Source organism: Cynocephalus volans, chromosome 6, assembly GCF_027409185.1.
Source record: "Cynocephalus volans isolate mCynVol1 chromosome 6, mCynVol1.pri, whole genome shotgun sequence".
NCBI classification, from domain to species: Eukaryota; Metazoa; Chordata; class Mammalia; order Dermoptera; family Cynocephalidae; genus Cynocephalus; species Cynocephalus volans.
In genome coordinates this window covers 98731971-98758162 of record NC_084465.1, presented here as the reverse complement: position 1 = coordinate 98758162, position 26192 = coordinate 98731971, and the positions used below count along the sequence as shown (strand labels likewise).

General features: G+C 51.7%; 2 protein-coding genes across 2 annotated transcripts in view; one reads left to right on the top strand and one right to left on the bottom strand.

The window, feature by feature from the left end:
• The window catches only part of TRAP1 (TNF receptor associated protein 1), a 55670-nt gene extending 32670 nt beyond the window's left edge, over positions 1 to 23000 (top strand). Inside the window, exons 5-18 of the mRNA XM_063099446.1 lie at positions 4865 to 4936; positions 6454 to 6614; positions 7812 to 7921; positions 8653 to 8726; positions 9590 to 9745; positions 11386 to 11506; positions 12213 to 12282; positions 14657 to 14804; positions 16662 to 16847; positions 17251 to 17389; positions 18016 to 18101; positions 19587 to 19732; positions 22634 to 22706; positions 22813 to 23000. Of these exons, the coding sequence (XP_062955516.1) occupies positions 4865 to 4936; positions 6454 to 6614; positions 7812 to 7921; positions 8653 to 8726; positions 9590 to 9745; positions 11386 to 11506; positions 12213 to 12282; positions 14657 to 14804; positions 16662 to 16847; positions 17251 to 17389; positions 18016 to 18101; positions 19587 to 19732; positions 22634 to 22706; positions 22813 to 22914 (1644 nt within the window). The 3' untranslated portion in view covers positions 22915 to 23000. The remainder of the gene's footprint in view (positions 1 to 4864; positions 4937 to 6453; positions 6615 to 7811; positions 7922 to 8652; positions 8727 to 9589; positions 9746 to 11385; positions 11507 to 12212; positions 12283 to 14656; positions 14805 to 16661; positions 16848 to 17250; positions 17390 to 18015; positions 18102 to 19586; positions 19733 to 22633; positions 22707 to 22812) is intronic.
• A 243-nt stretch (positions 23001 to 23243) lies between these two features.
• On the bottom strand, positions 23244 to 25688 carry DNASE1 (deoxyribonuclease 1). Its single transcript, XM_063100953.1, has 8 exons — positions 25542 to 25688; positions 25216 to 25304; positions 25023 to 25106; positions 24470 to 24585; positions 24163 to 24275; positions 23932 to 24086; positions 23531 to 23627; positions 23244 to 23297 (listed from the first exon to the last, which is right to left on the bottom strand). Exons 1-8 carry the CDS (start codon positions 25686 to 25688, stop codon positions 23244 to 23246), a joined length of 855 nt encoding a protein of 284 aa, XP_062957023.1.
• Positions 25689 to 26192: the final 504 nt, after the last annotated feature.

Genomic DNA, 26192 nt, shown 5'->3' with positions numbered 1-26192 from the left:
AGGAACTGTTGTCCCAGGGTCTTGAGTGTAATTGGGGAGGGGGGGCTTACGACTCTGTGGAGAGGTAGAAGGATGGGCCTTGGTGGGGTCTGAGCATCTTTTTCTGGAGTGCTGGCTGGCTTCTAAGGCTGTGCCAGCTGAATGAATAAATGAATGAACTTGCGAAGGGATGGCTGTTTTAGTTAAAGGAAGGGTCTTGGGTGGTCTTAGCTTCATATCCTCCCTCTTGGGGAAAGAATTAGAGGATCCAGGCTGAGCCACGTTGGTGTGTGTAGGTTGCTTGTCATGGTTGCTTTGTCACAAGGATCAGGTGGGGAGTGGGTTTCTTTTCTCAGCCTTTCCATGAGCTGGCCCTTGTGAGCAGGGCTGGAGGCACAGGGCTGTGGCATATGAAAGGGGCATGCTGCGCTTCCCTATTGTTGCCAGCCCAGGGTTTGTTGGGAGATGGATGTGGTGGGCAGAGGCAGCTGGGCTTGATTGTTGGTCCCCCAGGGTCTTGTCCTTACGGGCCAGTGCTTCCTGCACTGGGACCGTTTATATGATGTCTGTTTGTTTTTGTCTTCTTTCCTTCTTTTTTAGAACAGTTCTAGATTTACAGGAAATTCAAGCAGATACTACAGAGGGTTCCGTTATAACCCTCTGGCACCCAGTTTCCCTATTCTTAACACCTGACATGAGTATGCTCTGTTAGTTACAGTTAACCACTATTGATACATTATTCTTACATAAAGTTTTAGTAAAGGAAGGGCTTTTGTGGGATATCAGAAATGATATGCCATTCTGTCTCTTCTACTGACATTTCAGCTACTTTGCTTTTTGTTATTTTTAGGGGATTTAGGGAATAAAACATGTAGCCTTAATTTATCCCTGTCTAGCTTGAATTAATATTTACCACTTCACTTATAATGTAAGAATCTTATAATAGTATTATCCCAGTGAAAAAATCTCTTTCTTTTGATGTCAGTTATTTTACATATACACCTGATGTGAACCCTCACAAATTCCTTTTAAAGTCTCTCAAGGTGCGGGTCTGCTGGCAACAAATCTTTCTCTACATCTGAGAGCCCTGTACTTCAACTTTATTTTTTTTAACTAAATCTTTTATTTTAGAACAGATTTAGGTTTGCAGAAAAATTTCAAAGATAGTACAGTTTCCATACATTCCACACCCAGTTTCCGTTATGACGAAAATCTTACGTTAGTATGTTACATTGGTTACAGTTAATGAACCACCGTTGATATATTATGCTTAACTAAAATCCATGTTTTATTTGGGCTTTCTTGCTTTTCCCCTAATGTCCTTGTTCTGTCCCAGGATCGTCCAGGATCCCACATGACATCTACTCCTCCTTTCTCCTTAGGCTCCTCTTGGCAGTGAAGGCTTCCCTTATTTTCGATTACTTGGACAGTTTTGAGGAGAACTGGTCAGGTATTTTTTGTAGGATTCCCCTCCATTGGGATTTGTGTGATGTTTTCCTCATGATCAGAATGGGGTATTGGCTTTTGGGAGGAAGAGCACAGAGGTCAAGTGCCCTTCTTATCACAGCATGTCAAGGGCACACGCTGTCCATATGACGTACCACTGTTGATGTTGACCTCAGTTGCCTGGCTGCAGTAGTGAGGATTTAAGAAGTAGGTGGCAAACTTTTGCATTAAGGTACTTCTCTTCATTTTCCACCGTTTCCTTGAGAAGGGCTGGATAGTGGTAGAAACTTATACAGTGGTTCTACTTTATTTTATTTTGGGAGAACATGTAGAAGTTGAAAAGACTAATAAAGAGAACGCTCATATAACCACCACCCAGATTAAGGAATAGAACTCTCTGGAACCTTAGCCCCCAGTGTGTCCCTCCTTAGTCACAGCTCTTTCACTTAGAAAATAGCTGCTGTTCTAACTTTTGTGACAATCATTTCCTTTCTTTCTTTGTAATTTCACCATCTGTGTTTGTATCTCTGAATAATACATTATTTCATTTTGCCTGTTAATAAAAAGGAATCATACAAGAGGTATTTTTCTGTGGTTTGCTTCTTTTGTTCAGTTATTGCAGTTTGGAAAGCTATAGAGCATTCCCTTGTATAAATAAACCATCATTTATATAATCTGTACATTTGAGTTATTTCTGCTATTACAAATAATGCTGCTGTAAACATTTGTGTAAGGTTCTCCTTATATTCAAGCATAGGAGTTTATATAGTATATATCCTCGGATATATACTAGGCGTAGCATTTCTGGATTGTAGGGTTTGGGCATGTTCAAGTTTATTGGGTAGTGGCAAATGCTCTGCCAAAGTGGCATGTCCAATGTGTGTTTTCAAAGGCCTGAGGGAGAGCTCTTGCTCCACCCCTGGACCAGCTGCGAGTGACTTGCATTTCCTGAGTGACAAATGTGGCTTAGCATTTTTCATTTTGCTATCTGCTGCTACAGAGTGAGCTCAGTTTACCTGCTTAGGACTTCGTTATCAGTAGCTGGAGCACATGAATGACACGTGTCTGCTGCAGACAAGCTGTGTCCTGCTCTAGCACAGTGGGGGCCACCAGTCGCCATGCCTGAAAAACCCCATTATGAACCAGCCCAGCCTTCAAAGGCCATCAGGTTGTCGGTTCCCCGTACAGCAACAGGGCCTGACCCATGGCTGTGAGGGGTAGGGTCTCCTGTCTCTCACTTTCACTCTGACTTTGCCTTAATTCTCCCCTTTCTTCTAAATAGTTAACATTTTTTTTTATCTTAATTTTTCTTTCATTCTCAGGGAAGTGTTTGTCTTTTTTTGCTAACCAAGGAATTCATCCTTTGCTTGTTTGGTTGTTATAAGAAGAATTCCTGAACTTTTCTTCCTTTTAGGGTAAGGGGTGTGTGAGTGCTTGTGTACACGTATATGTAAGGACCCCCCTGCTGGTCATTTTCTGCTCACTCGTTCTCTCTGGTGTGTGTATGTCTGCCCTTCTTTGTTGTTATTGTTTTTAAGTAAGCTTTGCTGAGGTATGATTTGCATGCCACGCAGCTCAGTGGGCTTCGGGGCTTTGACCAGTGTGTCCATTTGTGTGATCCCTGTATGGTTGTGCCAGCACCTATGCTCCCTTGGGTTCCTTTGCAGTCAGTTTCCTCCTCCCTTCCCAGCCCCTAGCGACCACTGACCTGCTTTCTGTCACTATAGTTTTGTATTTTCTAGAACTTTGTATAATTGGAATCACACAGTTTTAGTCTTTGGAGTCTGTCTGCTTTTGCTTAGCACAGTGCTTTTGAGACCCACCCACGTCGCTGCATGTGCCAGGACTTTGAGAAGTGTGGGTGTGGATGTGCCGCGGTTTGCTCACCCGTTGATGGGCGTTTGGGGATGTCAGGAGTAAAGCTGCAGTGAGCAATGGAGTGTAGTCTCTGTGTGGACGTAGGTTTTCAGTTCTCTTGGGTAAATATCTGGGAGCGGGACTGCTGGGTAGTAAGGTGGGTGTCTGTTTAAGTTGACAAAAAGCTGCCAAACTTCACCATCGTGGGTGTCACTTTACCTTCCTGCCAGCAGTGAGGGAATGCCGGGTACTGCGTGTCATCGTCGACACCTGATGTTGTTGGTCTTTTTAATTTTAGCCATTCCAGTGGGTGTACAGTAGTATCTCTTGTGGTTTTAATTCGCATTTCCTAATGATTAATGGTGTTGCGCATCTTTTCATGTGTTCGTTAGCCTTCTGTATGTCTTTGTGAAATATCTATTCAGGGCTTTTGCTCATTTTTTAAAAATTTTTTACAGTTTGGTTGCTGGCTGGTACAGGGATCAAACCCTGGACCTTGGTGTTATCAGCACCACACTCTAACCAAGTGAGTTAACCAGCCAGCCCTGCAGGTACGTTATTGTAGTATAGAAGGGAGGACCTCTAAATGTGACCCTAGCGGGCTTTGAAGAAGGAAGATCCTGTGGTAGGTATTAGACCTCGTTGAGTTTTCACAGGTGCTTTGGCTGTGTCTCAGTCTGTTGAGGCTGCTGTAAGAAAATACCTTAGATTGGGTAACTTATAAACATCAGAAATGTATTGCTCACAGTTCTAGAGACGGGGAAGTTCAAGACCAAGGCGCCATCAGTGTCTGGTGAGGGCCTGTTCCTCATAGATGGCACCTTCTCTGTGTCCTTACTTGGTGGAGGAGTAAACGAGCTCCATCAGGCTCTTTTACACAGCCATTATGTCATTCATAAGGCTCCACCCCCATGACTTGATCACTTCTCAAGGTCCCCACCTCCTAACAGCATGGCCTTGGGGGTTAGCTTTCAATGTATGAATTCTGGGGGACACCAGCATTCAGACTGCAGCAGCCTGCAACAGGACCAGAAGGATCTGGGGCTCCCAAGTGAGAGATATTAGCACTCCAGGAGAGGTGCTGGCCAAGAGGCGGGAGACCGTCACTCTGTCCCTGCTTTTCCTGTGGCAGCAGGGGTTGGGCCGTCACTGCGGAGCTGCACTCTTGACGCATGCCTCCTACAGTTTGTATTCTCTTAAACCGGATTGTTCCACCAGATCAATGAAGCCATCAAAGGAGGAAGCAGGTGACCTAAAGAACCAAACCAGGGAGAAGGTGTTGACGAGGCGAAATCTTGGGGATGGAGGAGTTGTACTTTTTCCTATACATTGCCAACTTAATATTTTCTTCTCAGGATGGTTTTTAATAAACAAACCTTCTGCTCTCCTATCCCTCTGGTTTTCTCTGGTGTGGTAGGGTCCATGTGAGTGGAATTATTTTTTCTGGGGAGCAAATGGTGTTGCTTTCCTGGCCCTGTCTGGCCATTGTCACTGATGCCATTTGAGCCCCTGGGGTGTCCACGCACCTCACCCCATTCCCCAGGTGCCAGTGCCTTGGCACTTAGAGTGTCTTTCTCCTCAGGACACTGGCATCGGGATGACACAAGAAGAGCTGGTGTCCAACCTGGGGACAATCGCCAGATCAGGGTCAAAGGTGAGCACATTCCCTGCCTTGCCTCTTCCTCTGGTGCAAGGGTTCAGGTAAGGGTGCCTTGAATGCCAGATTAGGTAAAAACGTGATCAGGTGTGTCCCGTGCAGTGGGCACTGTGGGGACCCTTGATGACATCATTTCAGTTTAGCGTCACAGGGACCTTGAGATAGTTTCTGTTAGCATTCTCAGTTTATAGATGAAGAGACTGAAACAGGTACTTTGTCCATAGCTAGAAACCGGCAGACCATAGGCTCAAAGGCAGTCATTCTGAGTCCAGAACGTGCCTTTTGCGTCTTGCGCTCTCCTGCATAGTCTTCCCTCAGTGACTCCCTGGGCTGCACGGGCGTGGCAGGAAGAGGTCCACAGAGATGAGTTCCGTTCCTCTCAGACATTACCATTCCCTAGAATAAGCTCGGGCCTTGATATCTGTAAGTGTGATGGTTCTTGTCAGACTGCTTTGTGGGGACAAGCCAGCATCAGGGGCATGGTTTGGCTACTGGTGTGACTTTGCCCACAGTGGGAAGCCTTGATGTGGCCGGTCAAGTCTTCCTCCTCAGCAGTGTCTGTACCAACCCCAGGCTGAAGCCCGTGGCCCTTGGCAGCTGTGGCGTCTCCCCTTGCTGACCGAGTGCTCTCCCGTTTGGTTTTGTTAGGCAAAGTGGTACCTATGGGCGCTTGCTGCCAGGTGCGTGAAAACAGTGCAGCTGCTGGTCCTTGGTGATTCACAGAAACTTTTACGTTTAAAAGACTACTATAAGTGTGACTTTTCCCCCCATTAAGTTTTTTGTTATATTTCTGTCAAGGATAGTCTGTGCTCTTCCGTACAGTAACCACTAGTGACATGTGGCTGTTTAAATTTAAACATATTAAAATTAAATTTAAAATTCAGTTCCTCAGTTGCACTAGCCACATTTCAAGTGTTCAACAGCCAAATGTGTCAGCAAGCTGCCACGGTGGACCTGGCAGACATAGAACATTCCCACCATTGCAGGACATCGTATTGAACAGTGCTGGTCAGAGCAGTAAGCGTGTGCATTTTAGTTAAGTTAATCTGAGGAAATTTTATGACATTAGAATAATTAAGTGTCATGGAACACTGTGTAGAAGCATGTATTTGGTTTGTACTGTTGTCCCACAAAGCTTAGAATCTCGCAGTCATTATGCAGAAGACAGATGTAGAAGCGTCTCCTCCCTAACTGAGTGATCTGTAGGGTCCAAACATTCAGGATGCGCTGCCTCTTTCTCCACCCCTGGGGTTGGGACCTGCTTGTTTGCGACAGGCAGCACCTGCATATCGACCCAGGCCATGTTGCCAGCTGGGTTCCTGGGTAGGTTGCTTCACCTGTCTGTGACTTGGCTCTCTGTGTATAAGATGGGGCTGGACAAGTGCTTTAGGTGGTGGTTTCAAGGACTGAATGAGATATCAGCATGTGCTAGGGCAACATTGACAGGAAGTCATGGTGTCTGTGCTTTTGGGGAAGGAGGGGAGTCCTTCCTCTGACCAACCTTTGCCCCATAGGCCTTTCTGGAAGCGCTGCAGAACCAGGCCGAGGCCAGCAGCAAGATTATCGGGCAGTTTGGAGTGGGCTTCTACTCGGCCTTCATGGTAGCTGACAGGGTGGAGGTCTACTCCCGCACGGCAGCCCCGGGGAGCCTGGGTTACCAGTGGCTCTCAGACGGGTGAGTGGGGAGCGGGCTTACCCCACATAGGACTGTCCGCATCCTGGGAGCGCTTGCTGCCCAGTGTCTCCTGATGTGCAAATTGGAATTCAACTGAATCAGTTACCACTGAGTTTGGAAAGAATTAGACTTTCTTCAGAAAATAAAAATGGACATTATCTGGGCTTTTTACATGAAGTCTGACTCTCCAGCTTTGGGGAGCCAGTGACTTTTGCAGCTCCACCTGGCCTGCGGTGTCTGTGCGGTCCCACGTGGTTGGTCACCAGGTGTTGTGCTCTGGAATGCTCGGCCCCGTCCCAGACCTAGCTCCTTCCTTTAGTGGTTTGGCTGCAGGACGGGCCTTTCTCCTGTCCTCTCTCTGCAAGTGGCCTCCTCTGGCTTTCCTTCTGTGGGAGCTCCCCCAGGGCAGAGAGCAGGCTACTCCTGGCTCCATGCCAGCCAGGCTGAGGTGTGCTCTCTCAGAGACTGGTTCTGCAGTATGCACGTGGTTGAATAGGTGGATGTTCCAAAAAAACTTCAGATTATGTTTGAGGAGAACGGTACCTTAGCCAAATTTAAGCGTTTTTTTTCAGTAGGCTCAAAGCTTCATTTATGAGTTATACTTTGCTGACTGTGTCTAGCAGCCCAGCCAGAGAGGAGGCCTGGCCGGAGCATAGCTCATCTCCTCTCAGTCAAAACTAAGATTTCCATAAATTCCATGAAAGCAGTGTTCAGAGTGAATGGGCCCACGTGTCAGCAAGGCCCGGTCTGGGGTCCATCCCGTCTTCCTGCACTTCTGAAATGGTTTCTGCTCCTCTAAAGGGGCAGTTGGCCTCTGCCAGAAAATCAGAAACAGCATAGGGCCCGGACTCTGTTTCCCCCCAGGCGTCTGGTGCTGGTTCGGAGCTGGCAAGGCCCCACCCGTGCCGCTGGGCCTGCCTTCTGGTAATATAAGCCCAGGAGGTTCTCCTAGAGGGTAGGCAGAGGAGCCCTGAGGGAGCTGGAATGCCCCACACCCCACAGCGCTCTGCACCCCACCCACAGTGGTGGCCTGAGGGGCTCTGCCGGGGTCAGAGACGGGCACTTCTGTTCCCTGCCTGCATTTTGGTTTGGGCTGTCCTTGTGAAGATCTTAAGGAAAGGTGACTGACTTTGCTGGATGAGATTTTGTAGGCAGTGACACTTGGAACTGGCTTTTCCTTTTCCTTGTGTGTCTTAGCTCTGGAGTGTTTGAAATTGCTGAAGCTTCAGGAGTTAGAACCGGGACAAAAATAATCATCCACCTCAAGGCAGACTGCAGAGAGTTCACCAGCGAGGCCCGGGTTCGAGGTGAGTGGGAGCCTGGGCCCTGGGTTCGGCTCCAGGGACATGTGTGGTGGCCAGCTGGGCCAGTCTCCTGCTAGCATGTTTTACTTGATTCCACCCGGATGAGGGACTTGTGGGCAGAGCTGTGAGAGGCGGAGCTGCTGCGGGACCCGGGAGAGGGCTGGGCTTCTAGGGGTGGCCGCTAGGTCTGTGTTGGACACAATTCCTGCCGGCTCTGTTCCGTGGAGCTGGAAGGCAGGCTGTGCTGGCATACGCAGGTTTTGTTCTCTTTGTCTCTTCGTGGAGCCCTTAGGCTTTAGCAACTTGGTGGGTTTGGCAAAGTCATGTTGTGAGACGATGGCAGCCCTTGGCCCCGGCCTGCCTGGTGGGGCCTTCTGAGCCCAGGCCTCATGGAGAGCCAGAGGGAGGTGGCACTCTGTGTTTGCTTTTCTCCTTCCCTGTCCTTCTGAATACTCATCGAAGGTGCTGAGCACTTTCCGGCATTCACTGTTAGCCCATTAATCTGTATTTCTGCCACAAGAAGGCCTCACAGTCTCGCAGTGGATTGGGCCTCCAGGGATCACTGTGCGACTGGGCAGGGGGGACGGGAACCTGCTGCACCCTGGTTTCTGCACCTGTGAAAAGGACACAGCATGGAATTCCCTTCCCAGCAGGTTGTGCTCCACCCTGGAGCCAGATCAAAGCTATTGTTTCTAGAAGTTTCTGTATTTGTCGTTGTTTCTTTTCTCTTCCAGATGTGGTAACAAAGTATAGTAACTTTGTCAGCTTCCCTTTGTACCTTAACGGAAGGCGCATTAACACTTTGCAGGTGAGACCCTGAGCTGCTTGAAGGATTCAGCCAGCCATGGAGACAAATGTGCACATTTCGGGGTGGGGGGTAGCAGTGAGCCTGGGTGGCACTGTCCAGAGTCACAGGGCACAGGCAGGGTCCCCACCCCCCCCACACCAGTCCATGCGCACCTGCCGCATGAGGTCGGGCTCGTTGAGGAGTAATTCCCACACATACAGTTCACCTGTTTCGCATATGGTCCAGTGGTCTTCAGTATTTGCAGAGTTGTGTGGTCACCACCACAGTCATTTTTAGAACATTTTCATCACCCCAAAAAGTGCCCCCCATCCCATTTGGCACTCTCCATTTGATCTGCCCTCACAGGCAACCAGTCTCCTTTTGGTCTGTTGATATTTCTATTCTGGATGTTTCACACAAATGAGATTATACAGTACATGGTCTTTGATGACTGGCTGCTTTCACTGAGCATGACATCAAGGTTCAGCCACGGGTGGCACGTCTCAGTGCTTCCATCCTTTTCTCGGCTGAGTAGCATTCCACTGTGTGCACAGCCATGCTGTGTTTATCTCCCAGCTGACAGGCAGTGTTTGTTACCCTTCGCAGGCGCCCTCAGGTCGTCCTCCTGGGTGGCCCTTCCAGACATACTGTCCTGGGGAGGGCACTTGCTCCAGAGCCTTTCATGTGTCTCCTTTTCATTCCCCACCCCCACCAGTGCTGGTGTGGGTGGGGCTGGAGATAGTCGGGTGGGGGGGTCTGCCCCTGAGACCACTGCCCCGTGTCCCAGGAGGCCAGTCTGGGAGCCTGTGCTCCAGTAGCTCAGCTCTACACAGTCATCGGGAAGACATGTTTTAAACACGATGCCCCCTGTTGATCACATCCAGGCCATCTGGATGATGGAGCCCAAAGATATCAGTGAGGGGCAGCACGAGGACTTCTACCGTTATATCGCTCAGGCTTACGACCAGCCCCGCTACACCCTGCACTACAAGACGGACGCGCCACTCAACATCCGGAGCATCTTCTATGTGCCCGAGACGGTGAGGCACTCAGGCCCCAGCCTGGCCCTGGGTGCTGGGGCTGCTCAGTGGCCTCTGCTGCCCGCTGGAGCAGGCACCCTGCACCCACCCAGCAGTTCAGCATTGGCAGCACTTTCCCCAAATGGGGACTGCTCAGGGCAAACACATCACACATCTGACTCGGCAGCATGGAGCAAAGGAGAAACTCCTGCCTCTGGATGGCGAACAGAGAAGATTTTTTCTGTCTCACTGAGTCATGCACAATGAGGGAATGTTTTCTGCAATGTCTTTTAGCATGGAGCAGAGGGGTTGGCCTTGCAGGCCTGGGCCTGGGGTCGGTAGACCGGAGGCTGGCTCCGGGTGTCCAGGGAGGGGCCCTCAGAGCAGCTGCCTGTACTCACTTAGCCGTCAGGCGGTGCATGTCTGGGTTGTGTGGCAGTTCTGTGAGGGGTCTGTGGTAGGTCGGCTGCCTTGGTGGACTCCGCATGCTCCTGCTTGTCCCCTCAGACTCTCACGGTTCACAGTTCATGTTCGCGTGTTGAAGCTCTGACAAGGCCTGCAGTAAAACCTGCTCAGGGCTTAAAACCCAGCCTTGGGCTGGCCAATTAGCTCAGCTGATTAGAGAAGCAGCCTTGTAACACCAAGATCAAGGGTTTGGATTCCCGTATCAGCCAGCGGCCCCTCCATCCCCCACCCCCCACCCCCAAAAAGAACCCAGGCTTTCCTGCCTTTGTAGGACTGGAACCCTGGTAACGTCCCTCATGCATTAATGCCCATTTTGGGAAGGGCTGTGCTTGGTCCTTACTGTCCCAAGTGTGGCCTGAGCAGAGTGCACATTTTTTTTTTTTTTTTTTTGTCTTTTTTCATGACCAGTACTCAGCCAGTGAGTGCACCGGCCATTCCTATATAGGATCCGAACCCACGGCGGGAGCGTTGCCGCGCTCCCAGCGCCGCACTCTCCCGAGTGCGCCACAGGCTCGGCCCCAGAGTGCACGTTTTAACAAGATCCCAGGTAACATTATGCAGTTACAGGCTGTGAAGCTCTAAGGTAGAGCAGGGATCAGCAGGCACATTCCACGAGGGCCAGCCAGTGTCTGGTTCCAGCTTTGCAGGCCATGGTTTGGACCTTACCTACATGAACTTTGTATACACCAAAATGTGAATTTCATATATGTTTCACATGTCATGAAATATGCCTTTTTAAAATTTTTTCCAACCCTTTAAAAATATAAAAATCATTTTTAGGCTACACAGAGATGCACAGTGGACCACATCTGGACTGTGAGCTCTGGTTTTCTGGCCCCTGACCCAGAGCAAGGTTTTAGCTGAGTGCACGGGGAAGTCTTCATTTTTTACGTCCTCTGTAGGGAGTGGGTTGGGGAAGCGACCACCCGATCCGCTGCAGAGCCGTGGTGTGGGGTGTCGTCTGGCTGTCCTCCCTGGACTTCAGGCTTCCACCAGAGCAGACAGGGTGGAGGGTGCAAGGGGCGGGTGCGGGGAGCAGTCTCATGGCCTTCCTTGTCCTCTGGATTTGTCACATCTGTCAGCCCTAGGCTGGCCTGGGGAAGGGTGGGTTCTCCGAACCCTGCCCTCGGTTCTGCTCCTGCAGCTGAGGGGGTTTCTGCCATTGTTCCCTGATGCTGTCCTTTCCTTGCCCCCAGAAACCATCCATGTTTGATGTGAGCCGTGAGCTGGGCTCCAGCATTGCGCTGTACAGCCGCAAAGTCCTCATCCAGACCAAGGCCACGGACATCCTGCCCAAGTGGCTGCGCTTCGTCCGAGGTATGGTGGTCCGCCGTGCTCAGCAGCACGGACTGTTAGCCCTGTGCCCCCAAGTGGCTTCCCGTGTGGCCCATGTTGCCGACCGTACTTCTAAAGCACCTACTGATCTTGCTCTCAGAGGCCACCTTTGTTGCGTGGGGGCAGCTGCAGCACTGGCTGGGCATGTGGCCACCTTTACAGAGTGGCTGTATGGGGAGCAGTTCCAGGCTTCACAGGGAAGCGTCCCTGCCTCCACCTTGGCCTGGTTGATTGGAGGGGTGCGAAGAGGTATTTAAATTGAGCTTTTTCAGTGTTTAGAAATATTACAAGTCTCAGATTTATACATGAATTGTGTTGGATTTAAACCTTTGTATCATCTTAGCACACAGAGGCACTAGCTATCCACAGTTACAGTTACAGTTTTTAACGTAAACCCCAGGGTGTCATTTTCCGGGTGTCAGATGGATGCAGGGGCTGCCTGGCCTGCTGTCAGATCGCACCTCTGTGCTCTGGTGCACTCTGATTCTGGGAAACGGGCTTAGAGGAAGCTCAGCCTGCCTTGTCCTGCCTCTTCCCTCTTATCACATGTGGTTGATTTAAGGCTGGGCTGTGAAGATGAAGGTCCAGTTGAGAACGTGGAGGACCAAGCGGTGGCTGAGGTTGGCGCAGAGGGAGGGGGACAGGGCTGCGGGCACAGGGAGATCCTGATCTGCTCTGCCCCCCTCAGGTGTGGTGGACAGCGAGGACATCCCCCTGAACCTCAGCCGGGAGCTCCTGCAGGAGAGTGCTCTCATCAGGTGAGCCCCAGGAAGCGGGGAGTTGGGCTCCTACAGAGGACAAAGCCCCTCAGTGGCCTGGGTTGGCTGCCAGAGAGGGCCCAGGGCTGGGCTTCCAGGAGCTTAGGGCAGGCGTGAAGGTGGGGCGGCCGCGCCTGAGGGGCGAGGTCTAAGGCACATCCTCAAGCAGCCCAGTCTGAGGTCCAGAAGAATTTGGGAATGGCTGGTGACCTCTGAGGCTGGAGTCTAGGAAGGGGCTGCTATGAACCAGCCCTTTCCAGCCACACCTACAATAGGGCTCTCTGACCACAACCCAGCACGGTGGCCGGGCTCTGCGTGGAGGTGGCACCCCCCCCCGCTGGCAGTGCCAACTCAGGACACTGTGTCAGCATCCTTGACGTGCCCTGGATGGTTCCAGGCTCACAGATAATCTTCATGCAAAACTTCACTTCCTGGCTTGTTTTTCCTATGAAAGTGATCTGTCCCATTGCTGGCGATGTTCACTTTAACACTGGGTTACGGGGGTGTCTGCCAGACTTCTCCATGGGAATTTACTCCTTTCCCCTTTGTAATTCATAAACATTTTGCAGGGTGGTATCTTGAAGCTATGTAAATGTCACATTCTTCACCAAACCTTCAGTGTATTCATTTACTTACAATATTTAATTTTTATGTTTATGATATTTATAACGTATTTGCATAGACTGATTTTCCATTTTATTCAAGGGGTTATAATCTGTTGCTATCGTTATTTATTTTGGTGCTCAAACTGTCCCCACTGTGGCCTGCAGGAGCCCCATCAGGCTGACAACTGTCCCTTCTGACAGGCACTGCATACTTTGAGCACTTTGCCTGGCACAAGGTGTGCTAGGTGCGTCTTGTATTTTGCTGCTTTTCCTAGCCCTGGAAGTTCTCACTTCTTAAGAGAGCCCTGGCTGCTTTAGTGGAGAATGGTGTTTAGGAGCCAAGATGTGGGCACCAGGGCTGCCCGTTTCTGTCGGGGTGTCACGGCTTCTAGCGTAGGCTGCATGCACATGTGGGTCAGTGTACGTACGCACACCTGCACGCGTGTTTATGTCTGCGTTATCGAGTTCACACCAAGACCTCCAAAACCATTCGAGTTCCACAAGAGGTTCTAGTCTTGCCCTTTTTCCATGTTTGAAACTCCCTTTTGATGTGAGAAATCTACCTCTCATTATTCTTCACATACTTACGTATTTGACCAACCCCTTCCATGTCACCAATCTGCCAGTGCCACTGCCTTCTTCCTGTGGGTGCCCCCATCACCCTGCTTGGCCTCTGACTGCCCACAGTGGCCTGCCTGTACCCACAGCTTGGACTCCCTCATCTGGGGTCTTTGGGCTATGACAAGCCATGCCAGGGTCACCCCAACTTGGGCCTGTACCCCATCCTCGGCTGCTGAGGCTCCCCCTCCACAGTGTGGATGCTTGCATATTCTGTCCTGCCCTGTGGCTGATGGACTGAGTCATTCACGACAGGAGTGGAGGAGGAAAAGCTTACATGCATTTTAGACATTATTGTCCCCTACACTGGGCTGTTGCAGGAATACATTGTAATTTTACCTCTTAAAGGAGAGGTAAGATATTAAGAAGGAAATAAAAATGCCCCTAATCCTACTAATAAATTTGTTCATAATTTTAGGCCATTAAATAACGCTATAATAAGCATTCTGGTCCATCAAATCCCAATTTTGAAAATTTGTAGTATGAATATAGTCTAGTATAAATCCCAAATTAGAATGTACATGGATAGCACATACAAAATTGATCCTAAGATGGAAAATTATGGTGTACATGTAGAATATACAGCCCTTGCATACATAGGTGCACTATGAGCACTGTAATTGACCCATACTGGGATTTTTCTGGTTTTTCTTTGAACATGGGCACACTCTTGTGTCCTTGAAGATTATCAGAAGACACGATTTTTGATGGCCATGCAGTTATTGTGTCATTCATTTTAACCTGTCACTAAGGTTGTTCATAGTTGTCTCATATTTATGCGCCACGGTGAAATCCTGGTTCATCAGGCTTGGTGTACTCGTGATTATTTCCTAAGGTGTAATTTCTGTCACTGGACAACCCACACACAGGGCAGTGACATCTACTGGTCACTGGGTGGTCCTCCCAGGGCGGGGAGTCACTTCCCCGTCCCGCCTCAAGGGGGTGCGTGCACCTTGCTGTGCTGCCGCCTAACCAGTGATTGCTGAGGGTTGCCCTTCCTTTCTGCTCAGTCTTTCTCAGTTTGGACTCAAATGGTATGTTGCTATTTTCGTTTCTTTGATTATTTACGGGGTAGAACATTTTTTCATGTCCTTTCAGTTCGTATTTCACAGGAGTTGCCTGTCGGTGTTAAATGAATTTCTGTTCTGTAGGAAACTTCGGGACGTTTTACAGAAGAGGCTAATAAAATTCTTCGTTGACCAGAGTAAAAAAGACGCTGAGAAATATACAAAGTTTTTTGAAGATTATGGCTTGTTCATGAGGGAGGGCATCGTGACCACTGCCGAGCAGGAGGTCAAGGTAGGGATGGGGCTTCTAGGCCTTTCTCTGCTCTGCTGTGGCCCCAGGGCTGTGGGGAACACTGCTGGCTTCCCTGGATGTGACGAGGGGACAGCTGGCTGCTGCGACCACTGGTGTCGAGGTCAGGAGACGGAATGCTGGGCCTCTGGTCTCTGCCAGTGGACGCAGTGGGCCCAGTGCATGTCCTGGGCGCAGCCTTACCCTTGACCCGCGACACTGAGCTCTTAGCTGAAGGGCTGGCCTCAGCACCCTCGGACACCCTAGCCCCTGAGGCTGGCAGGAAGGGGGCGTGTGCTCTGTCTCCTCTCAGAGTGTATTGGGGGCCCAGGGAGACCACAGGAAGAGCAGGCCAGGGTATCTGATTTCCCAGGTAGGAGGGGGAAGTGTAGTTGTGTTTGGGGGTATTCATTATATAATTAATAGAAATCCCTTAAAATTATGCCATTGGGGCCAATAGTTAACCAAACAGTTAATTGCTGAAAAATGACACCTTTGTTCCATAAACATTTTTGGCTGTTTTTTATTGAGATATAATTCACATACCTTGAAATTCATAATATCCACCCATTTAAAGTATATGATTCAGTGGCATTTAGTACATCCACAGTGTTATGCAGCCTCCACCATCAAATTCCAGAACATTTTCACCCCCTGAGGGAGCCCCGCCCCACAAGCAGCCCCCAGTGCTGGCACTGTTTGTCTCCATCACGGCCCCCATTGTCTTTCCCCCAACAGCAGCAGGCAAAGGAGGGCGACCGAACGTTTGGGGTCGCGAGGAGGCTGCTTCAGGCCTGGGGAGGAGGGTGGGGTGGGCACTGAGGAAGGCCTCAACTGCTCTTCCTCTGGCCTCATCCTGCCACTGGTGGCCCACAGACTCCAGCAGCTTATGCCTGCTGGACTCTCCGTTCATTCTGGCTGGTCTTTTTAATTACGGCACTAGGTTGTCTTCACTGAGGGCCAGAGACTTGTCCGAGTGCTCTGTAAACACCCACTTGTTGCACGTGTCTGTGTCCATCAGTGGGGGCCGTGTCGCATGTGCACGTGTGCAGGTCCTCGCATCTGGAGGTAGATGGGCCTTGCTGGGTGGTTTCCAGACCCTGGTTCTTCCCTCTCTGTGTCTGCTTTTGTCAACCTTGAGTCCCAGTCATAGCACCTCGCTCAGACCTATCTCTGGGTGCCCTCGTGGCCAGTCCTCACGTTCCTGCACTCCGCACCACTCTTCTGTGCCTGTGATCATCCCAGGTGACAGTGGCTTGGATAATGCAGTGTCCGGGCTGTAGGCATCAGGGACCAGGCCCCCAGCTTGCTGCCGCTCCTGCATCCTTCCCACGCATCCCCACTGAGCCCAGGTGGGCACCAGCGGTCACATTTGCATTCAGCTGACAGGGAGGAGGAGGAGCCCCTTTTCCAAATCCCGTTTTCACTTATACACCACTGGCCACAGCCAGTCACCCACCACAGTTGGCTGTGAGGAAGCTGGGAGATGTGGATTCCACATCCCTGCACACGTGTCCACCAGGGGCAGGGTCTGTACTGAGGACACAGGGAAGACGCTGGGTCTAGGAGCAGGGTCTGCCATGGATGGGGCCTGGCCTCTCCCCGGATGCAGTGTGTGCGGCTCTCCCTACAGGAGGCCCTGGGCCACCTGGGGTAGAAGGTACTATCCGACTCCCCATCCTCTGGAGGTGGGACTTCATGAGCAGAGCAAGGCCTGTCTCGGACTCTGCTGAAGAGACCACCACAGCCTCCAGGGGCTGGAGCCAGCCCAAAGAGCTGGGCTGCACAGATTCCAGTGGGTCTGTGCCCAGTTGGCCGGCTGGCGCTCCGAGCAGTGACCTGCCTTCTGTCTGTCTCTAGGAGGACATAGCAAAGTTGCTGCGCTACGAGTCCTCGGCATTGCCCGCCGGGCAGCTGACCAGCCTCACAGACTATGCGGGTCGCATGCAGGCCGGCACCCGCAACATCTATTACTTGTGCGCCCCCAGCCGCCACCTGGCTGAGCACTCACCCTACTACGAAGCCATGAAGCAGAAGCACATGGAGGTGGGTGAGCGCAGGCCTGGCCAGGCCTCCCTGTGCTCAGCTCACCAATGGAACCAGGGCGGGGCACGGGCAGGGTCCAAGGGAGGACCCTGAGCTGCTCAGCGCTGTGCTTAGTGGAAGGTGGCCGGACATGCCACCACCAGGAGGGCCGTGCAGCATGGGTCAGGGCTCTGGGCTCCCTAGGAGGGCACACATGGCTTCTTCCTAAACAGAGTGTTTCCAGTGCCAAGCCAGGGCCACCCTCAGAACCATCTGATGAGCTAACCATATTAGTAAGATCCAGGAACCCTGGCATCCCCTATGAGTCACCGTGTGGCTTCTGTAGCCCTGTCATCTCCTATGTCCTATCCTTCACGGGTGGAGACCTCCCTGGGCTGATGGAGACCTCCTGGGATGCCCACAGGTTCTGTTCTGCTATGAGCAGTTTGACGAGCTGACCCTGCTGCACCTTCGTGAGTTTGACAAGAAGAAGCTGATCTCTGTGGAGACGGACATCGTCGTTGATCACTACAAGGAGGAGAAGTTTGAGGACGGGTCCCCAGGTCGGCTCCCTTCCTGCTCTCCGGGGCACAGGGCCAGTCTGTGGCAGCCTGGCCTGGGGTGCAGTTGAAGCCAGGCGGGGCCAGGGGCTGACGCTCACTTGCTACAGGGCCTCTCCTGTGTTGCAGCAGTGGCTTTACATGGGGTTCTTTCTCACTTGGATCTGGGATCACCAGCTGTGAAAGAAGCTGTTGGGAACATCTTAACGGTTAATGCAAAATGTCTCCCTGTTTAGATCCCGGAGGTCTCTCCAGTGCTCCTTCCACAGCACTATTCCGCAGTTGACCAGGCTGCCTACCAGAGTTGCAATTGTCTTTTTTTTAAAAAGCCCTAACTTGGGGGCTGTCCGTTTAGCTCAGTTGGTTAGAGCACATGGGTTTGGATCCCCAGACCAGCCAGCCACCAAAAAAAATATGTAAAAATAAAAGCCCTAACAAAATTGCATGGGCCTCAGGCAACCCAGCGTATCCTCCTAAGGTGTTAATTTTAGATGAAAGGCATTTTGGTGGCTTCTGTGTCTGTCCTGGCAGGTGGAAGGGGCGGGGAGAGCCACTAGGCTGACTTTTTTGGCCCCTCGAGCTGGGGCTGTGGAGAAGCCCCTGAGTCGCTCACATCTGCTCTCCTGTAGCCGGCGAGTGCCTGTCTGAGAAGGAGACAGAGGAGCTGATGGCCTGGATGAGAAACGCCCTGGGGTCACGCGTTGCCAACGTGAAGGTGAGACCTTCCTGGGACAGGCCATCATTGGCCACCGTGGCCCTCAGTGCTACCAACCAGCTGCCAACTTGCCAGCCCTGGGTTACTGGCCTGGTGTGCATCAGTCGAGCAGTGGTAGAGGAGGTAGAGACTATGCGGGTGTCTGCTCCTGCAACCGTGTGTGGCCATGTGTCCCTGTTCCTGCACATGTGTGCAGTCACGGGTTGCCTAGCTTTGCTGCTGAGGTGGGAAAGACAGGTCTCGTCCCCATATCCCCATGTTGCAGAGCAGGTAGGAACAGCCTGAGCAGTTGAGGGCCTGGCTAGTCGATAGAAGCAGAGAAGGATCCCCAGCGGGCTGTCCTGGGGCCATCCTGGTCCAGACTCTGTAGGGGCTGCAGTGGCTGAAGACATGCGGGATCCAAAGAAGAGATGTGCCCCCAGCCTCAGAGAGCTTACCCTCTCATATGGGTTCTTGGTGGGAGGTTCTCGGTGGGCTCTGAGCTGGGAAAAAAAGACATGCCAGCAGAGAAGGGTGTCCTGTGCAGGGTTGCTGGCTCAGGGACATGTCCAGGAGTGGCCCCAAGGGAGAGGCAGGTGTGCAGGGTGGGCGGCCAAGCCTAGAGGAGGGTGGGCTCAGGCAGGGCCCGGAGACAGCAGAGGGCACACGAGGAGGAGTCCCAGGTGGGCAGCAGTCAGAGGCAAGCCAGGCAGACAGGTTTCCATGTCGGAATGTCCTTCCACAGCGATGCCCTGTCCCTGCTCATGAGGCCCCAGGTCACCTACGGGCCAGTCTGTGGTGAGGAAACAAGGCACAGGAACTTCCCAGGGTCACACAGCCTGACCATGGAGCCTGGACTTGAACCAGAGCTGGGCACAGGGAACCTGGGATATAGTGATTGCAGCTGGGCCAGCAGATTCTCTGGCCTTGGGTCGGGAGGCCCGAGCCCGTGGGTGGGCGGAGGGGAAGGCAGCAGCTCCTAGGAGCTGGACGCTCTGCGAGACAAGGCAGATTTGGTGATACATGAAGGTGGAAGAGTCCCTGTGCAGCGGGGAGAGTGAAGGCTGCACAGGGCTCAGGCATTCAGAGAGAGACCTGCCTTGAGGCAGGCCCTGTGGCTAGCACTGGGGATCTGAGTGTAGACTTGGCAGGGACCTGTGGAGGACCAGATGAAAACAGCGCCAGACAAGGTAGACCTTCACAGCTGGCTGAGACGCTAGAAACTGGTGGCGTTGGGGAGGAGGATGGAGTCCCACCCAGGCTTCAGCAGTTTCCTGTGGGGCAGCAGTTCAGGCCCCTCCCATCAGCGGATGACTGGGAGCAAGGGAGCATCACAGGCCCAGGGCCATGAAGGCCTCTCCCTGGGACCCTGTCTTCTCCACCTCACCATCCCTCTGAAGACCCTGCCAACCCCAGGCTCCCATCCCCCTACCCCTGCCCTCTCCACCCCACCCCAGGCCCCTCCCATCTCCTGCCCCTCTCACCCCAGGCCCCGGCTGCTTGCAGGTGACTCTTCGACTGGACACCCACCCTGCCATGGTCACCGTGCTGGAGATGGGGGCCGCCCGGCACTTCCTGCGCATGCAGCAGCTGGCCCGGACCCAGGAGGAGCGTGCACAGCTCCTGCAGCCCACGCTGGAGATCAACCCCCGGTGAGGCCTGGGTGCTGGACAGTTCCTGCTCCGACCTGCCAGGGGTCTCAAAAGTTGTGTGCGAGAGGTGTTCTTCCTTCACTGAGGAATATAACATCTGAGGAAAGTGCTTTTAGCTTACGTACAGTGGGATGAGGATTTATGAAGAGAACCCCCATGGAATTAATATGTATGAGGTTTAACTTTAAACTGGACCCACGTGAAGTTTATTAAAACTCAACCTTACTGGCCGCAAGACACCTCCCTGAGTCTCCCCACATTTCCCCACTAGTATTCTGTCCTCAGAGGTTAGCCTCAGACCCAACTTATGGTGATTGATCACCCCGCACTCTGCTGTATGGTTTTGCTGGCTGTGTGCTAGCCTTAAACAAGTCCCGTTTTGGGTGTTATGGGAATGGGTCGAGGCGTGTGTTCTTTTTGCAGTGGCACGTTTTTCACTTGGCAAGTGAGAGACCATCTGTGCTGAGGACTTGTCTTAGCCTGTTTTTTATTGCCTGTAACAGAATACCTGAAACTGGGTAATTTATAAAGAAAAGACATTTATTTCTTACTATTCTGGAGGTTGAGAAGCCCAAGGTTGAAGGGGCGCATCTGGTGAGGGCCTTCTTCCTGGTGGGGACTCTGCAGTTCCGAGGTGGCTCAGGGCGTCAAATGGCGAGGGGGCAGGAGCGTGCTTGCTCAGGTCTCCCTTCCTCTTATAAAGCCACCAGTTCCACTCTTACAGTAACCCTTTAAGCCATTAATACGTGATCCAGTCACCTCCTAAACGCCCCACCTCTCAACACTGCCACACTGGGGATCAAGCTTCAATGTGAGTTTTGGGGGGGGAACATTGAATCCACAGCAGGGTGGCTGTGTTGTGTTTGTTTTCATAGCTGAATGGTATTCATTGTTCCACTGCCCTTAGCACAGTTCATTCAGCCGTCTGTTCTGACTGGCAGTGGGTAGTTTGTAGTTTGGAGCTACTAGGAACAAGGTTCTTGTCCACATGTCTGGTGCACGGTGGGTTTCTCCAAGGTGTACACCATCAGTGACACTGCTGTACGTCCTCACGGGCCCAGGCAGTGCTGGCTACTTCCAGAGTGAGGATGTGGCCCTTCCCCACCTCCCAGCAGATCTGAGAACCCCCAGGTTCTTGATGGCTGACAAGGCTGAGTCCATTTTCATACGTGTACTGGCCTCGGGCTTGGCTCTCTGGCAGACATGTCTTTTTTTCTGCTGGATTTTCTATTGATTCATAGTTCTTCACATGTCCTTTATCAGTTGCAAATGTCTTTTCCTACTCTGTCCTTTCTCCTGCCCTAAGGCCTCTTTTAATGAGAAGTTCCTAATTTTAATATAATCAAATCTATCAATCTGTTAGATGCATTTTGGGTCTTGTTTAAGAAATCTTTCTCTGTCACCGATGTCATGAATTTATTCTCCTGCATTTCTTTCTAAAACCTATATGGTTTTGGGCTTTCATGTTGGTTTTAATCCATCTGTATTTAGTTCTATGGGGGGAGGTGCAATTTCATCTTACTCTTAAGAAAACCCAATTGTCCCCACCCCGTTATTGTATAAATAGATTCTCCCTCCGGTGATCCATGTTGCCTTCTGTATTGTCTAGTGTCAGGTGTCCACACGCACGTGTGTCTGTTCTGATTGCCTGTCTTTGCCTTTACCGAGAAGGCTTAACCACTTAGCTTTCCCACAAACCTTTTATTTAGCAAGTGAGTTCTTTCCCTCAGTTTTCTTATGAGTGAGGTTGAACACTGTATATTTTTTCCTCTGCAGAAAATATTTTTTTTTTGGCAGCAGGCCAGTAACAGAGATTGAACCTCGGACCTTGGTGTTATCCATACCCTGCTCTAACCAACTGAGCTAACCAGCCAACCCCAGAAAATTTTTATGTAGCTAAATTTATCATTCTTTTCTTTTTGGCTTCTGGGTTTGTATTTTGCTTGGAAAGGCTTTCCCCTTTCAGATTATAAAACATTTCTTTCATGTTTTCTTCTAGTATTATGCTTTTAATTTTTACATTTAATGTTTGATCCCACTGGAATTTAGTCTAAGGAATAAGGTAGGATTCCAGTTTGTTTTCTGGATGGCTGACCAGTTATCCTAATACTGTCGACTGAGAAATCTGTCTTCTCATTCTTCTGTGAAATGCTGTCCTTGTCCGATACTAAATTTCCATTTGTATTGGGGCTTATTAATGTGTTTTTCACCACGTTGTGCTGAGCTGTTTGGCTTCTCACTTCCCAGAACTGAACTGTCTTAATTCCAGAGCTTTATAATATGTTTCAACATCTGGGACTTCTTCCCCCCTCTTTTCTTGGCTATTCTTCTATGTTTATTTTTTGGTATGAGTTTCATATTAGATTGTTTAGGTACAAAAGAAAAATTTTAATATATAAAGGAACCATATGAAATTTATGGATTAATTTGGGAACATTTTACTTGTATTTATGATCTGTTATCCAAGAACCAGCACAAGTCTTCATATATTAAGCTCTTTTTTGTCTCTTTATGGTGTTTAATTTAGGTTCTTGGCCACCTTGTTGTATTCTCTAATATTGAAACATTTTTTTTGGCAGCTGCCAGAATATTGAAACTCTTAACTGATTCTCTTGGGTTTTCTGGTGTACGAGGGGTCTTAAAGTTCATGGAAAGATTCGTGTCATCTTTCAATTCTATTTTTCCATGAACTTTTTGAAGTACCTTCTTATAATCACATTATCTGTAAATGATCATTTACATCTCATTTTTATATATCTTATTTAATACTGGACAGACCTATTGCACTTAAGATGTTCTACTAATCCCAGTGCCTGAGTGGTGACTGGAAGGTGGAGGCCCCTGTGCTGGGTGGTGGCACCTAGGCCCAAGCTGACTTTTCTGGCTGTTTCTGTGTTGCAGGCACACGCTGATCAAGAAGCTCCATCAGCTGAGGGAGAGTGAGCCCGACCTGGCCCAGCTACTGGCTGACCAGGTGAGTGAGATGAGCAGACCGTTTCCTCTAACATCCTATGTTTAAAGGAGAAGCTCTCTCTCCTTCTCTCTGCGTTTTGCTAACAGTTTCTACCCCTACCCTTCAGATCTATGAGAATGCCATGATAGCGGCTGGCCTCGTGGATGACCCCAGGCAGATGGTGGGCCGCCTGAATGACCTGCTCGCCAAGGCCCTGGAGAGGCGCTGATGGCAGGGAGCAAGAACTGGACCCCAGAGTTGAAGACCACCTGCCTGAGCTTTATTTACCTAAATTAAAAGGGACTTCTTAAGCTATGTGTTAGGCCTTTTGTCCAGGCTCTGAGAAGGGAGGGTGCTGAGTGACACAGCCCACGCTGGCACTGTGCAGCTGCTGGCAGTGAGGGTCACACGAAGTAGCTGTCTTCAGGTCTCTTCCTGAAGCTCTTCCTGCCCTGGTGGTTGGGTGAGGAGGGGGCACGGGCACTGTGCTTGGAGCCACATTTGTACAGGCCCCTGTGATAGCACCTACCATGGGGCAAGGTCACTGTGCTGTTTGCGTCAGGCCGTCTGCAGCATCACCTCCACCGGGTAGTGGTCACTGATGGCTTGGGCCTGCAGGGAAATGTGAGCAAGCGCAGGGCCACGGTAGAAGCAGCCTGAGGGAGGGAAGGGTGTGGGGAGGCCAACACTGGTAAATCCCTGAGGCTGGCAGTGTCAGGCCTTGAACCTAGGCTGTGGGGCGTCCAGGCTGTGGCCTGCCCGAAAGCCCAGGGGCCCAGATCTCACTAAGCTCCAGAGTCCTGGTCCCCTGTTTGAACCAACACCTGTAAAGGAAGGACACACACCATTTGGTCACTCAGTCCATATGCAGCCTGGAAGTTGAAGGGAGTGGCCGAGTCGGTGACAACAGCACCTTGCAGCAGAGCTCCAGCAACGACAATCCTGCAGTGTGTGGAGACAGGAGAGAGATTCCCTCTGTCCTGGCCCTGCAGCCCTTCAGGAGAGAACAACTACCACTACTGGAGAAGCCACGGTGTTGCTGCACCTTTTATCCCTAAACGGGCTTTTCCCAAACTCTAAGACACGTGCTCTTTTTATTCCATTTCCCAAGTGGATTGACTACAGCCCAGGAGGACGAGGGGTAGGGAGGTCTTGGTGATGGGTTCTGAAGCTGGAGCTACACCTCAAGGCTGTGCTGGAGGCACCCCCCACATCACCCTGAGCCTGGGCACTCAGGCTTGCTCACCTGTCATAGGCACAGTGCGTGGACGAAACCGTAGTGTCAGCGGTGTCAGGAATCAGCCACTGGAAAGCGGGGTTGGTGCGCAGGCGGATGGAGGACCACTGGGAGGAGGTCACGTAGCTGCAGCCAGCATTGAAGTCACCCATCAGTATGACGTCCTGCCAGGAGACCCGTGCCTGTTGGCCCAGGAACTGATGGTGCTGCGGGAACCCACTGTCCCTGGGAGGGCCTCACCTCCATGTCCCACTTCTGCTGGACGTCCAGGTAGACGTCATAGAGAGCATCGATCTCAGCCACCGCATCAGAGGGGGCTGCATGCAGGGGCACTATGGCAAACTCGCTGACCTCTGAGGAGACACAGCTCTTCTGTTTGTGTGTTGGGGACAACCCAGGCCCAGCTGTGCCGTCAGGCAGGGACGAAGGGCATTTTCCTAAGCAATTTGAATGGAAACCAAAGCCCTGGCGGCTGGGGACAGCACACCCCGCAGAGGAGCACGGGGGCAGCACCGCCACGTGGGCCCAGGCAGGCAGCAGCACTCACGCGTGAACGGGGAGGAGAACTTGACCACGGCCGGTTCTCGGCTGAAGGTGTCGTTCCCACAGGGCTCACAGCCATCATCGTAGTAGTAGCTGTCCAGCACGGACACCTGGTCAGGCCTGGGGGAGCCAACCGGAGGTGGTGAACCTGGGCTGGGGAGCTGCCCCCACCTGGCCTGCTCCCTGTGCCTCGCTGGCTGGGCAGCAGGAGGGGTGGGTCTGTGCTCGGGCACCATGGGACCCACCGGCCTTGGGCCCCAGCCCACCCATGATCTCCTGCCTTTCCACAGGCTATGGGAGAGACCTGGGGCCAGCCACCCTGGTCAACCCTTGGGGTGGTTTGTCTCCAACCCAGACCCTGCTCTGAGGCTTTGGATTCTTGCCCTGTAGGACAAATTGCTACCTCTGCTCTGCTGGGGTCCTCCTGGGTGAGGGAGGGACTAACTGGGTACTCTAGACCACCCCAGCCTTCTACTGGTGCCACTGGAGGTGCAGACACAGGCCTCTCTCCTGTGGCTGGGGCCCTGTGGTCATGGCCAGGTCAGCCCAGGCTTTACCTGTACACAAAGAGGTAGCGCTCCTTGTAGCTGTTGCGGCCCAGTGGCTCACTGACCACATAGTGATAGGTGTTTGGTGCAGCCCTGGGCAGAGGAAACAAAAGGTCCGGGTCAGGGGCTCACAGAGGGGCCCCTCTGGCTGCTGACAGTAGGCTCCGCCCATGACACTATCCCCAGGGCCCTGCACACGCACTGATTGAGTTCGTCCAGCAGCTTCCCCACAGCTGTCAGCTGGCTGTCTCTGACCTCTTGGACAAGGGCGATGTCGTAGTGGCTCAGAATCTGGGGGTGGGACCACAGTAGAACTGAGCAGGGCCAAGGTTCCCAGGACCTGGCCAGAGAGTGGGCGCTGCTGGCACAGTTATGCCGCAGGCCTGTGCTCCTGCTTGGATTCCTGCTGCCCACGTGGCAGTGAAGAGAACCTGGGCTGGCCCTGACGGATGAGGGCTGAGACCAGAGGCACTCAATGCCCACCCCCAGGCTTCCTCTGCCCTCCAGGATAGGCCACCCTGGACTTACTTGCACAATGTAGTTGGAGAGGGTGGCATTGGACATCTTTGTCACCCCAAAAGTCTGGATGTTGAAGGCTGCGATGCTCAGGCCCAAGGCCACTTGCAGCAGCCCGGCCAGGGTAAGCAGCACCCCCATCAGCCTCAAGTCCCTCATCCTGGAGGTGAGAGTCACAGGGACATGGGGCAAGACAGCAGCGCCCTGTCACCCTCACCCTAGCCCCCCAGAGACCGGCTGGGCAGATGAGATGTCTTCATGGGCTGTGCTGGAACTTGGGGAAACCAGCTGATCAACGGGAAGAACTGAAACTACCTTTTCCTCTGTTCTCATTAGCAGCAACCACCAACGCAGCAGACTTCTGACTTTGTGACCAACGTGTGGGTCTTTCTCTCCAGCAACAAAGCCAGCAGTTCTGCCACGGACACCAGCTGCGTGTCCTCCAATTCAATTCTTACATTGTCTACCTGGAGATAGCGTCAGATCCCACAGGCTGAGGGCTCAGGCCCCAAGACTGCCCCCAACCCCCATCGCTTTTTTTTTTTTTTTTTTTTTTTTTTTTAAAAAGATGACCGGTAAGGGGATCTCAACCCCTTGACTTGGTGTTGTCAGCACCACGCTCAACCAGTGAGCTAACCAGCCACCCCTATATAGGATCCGAAC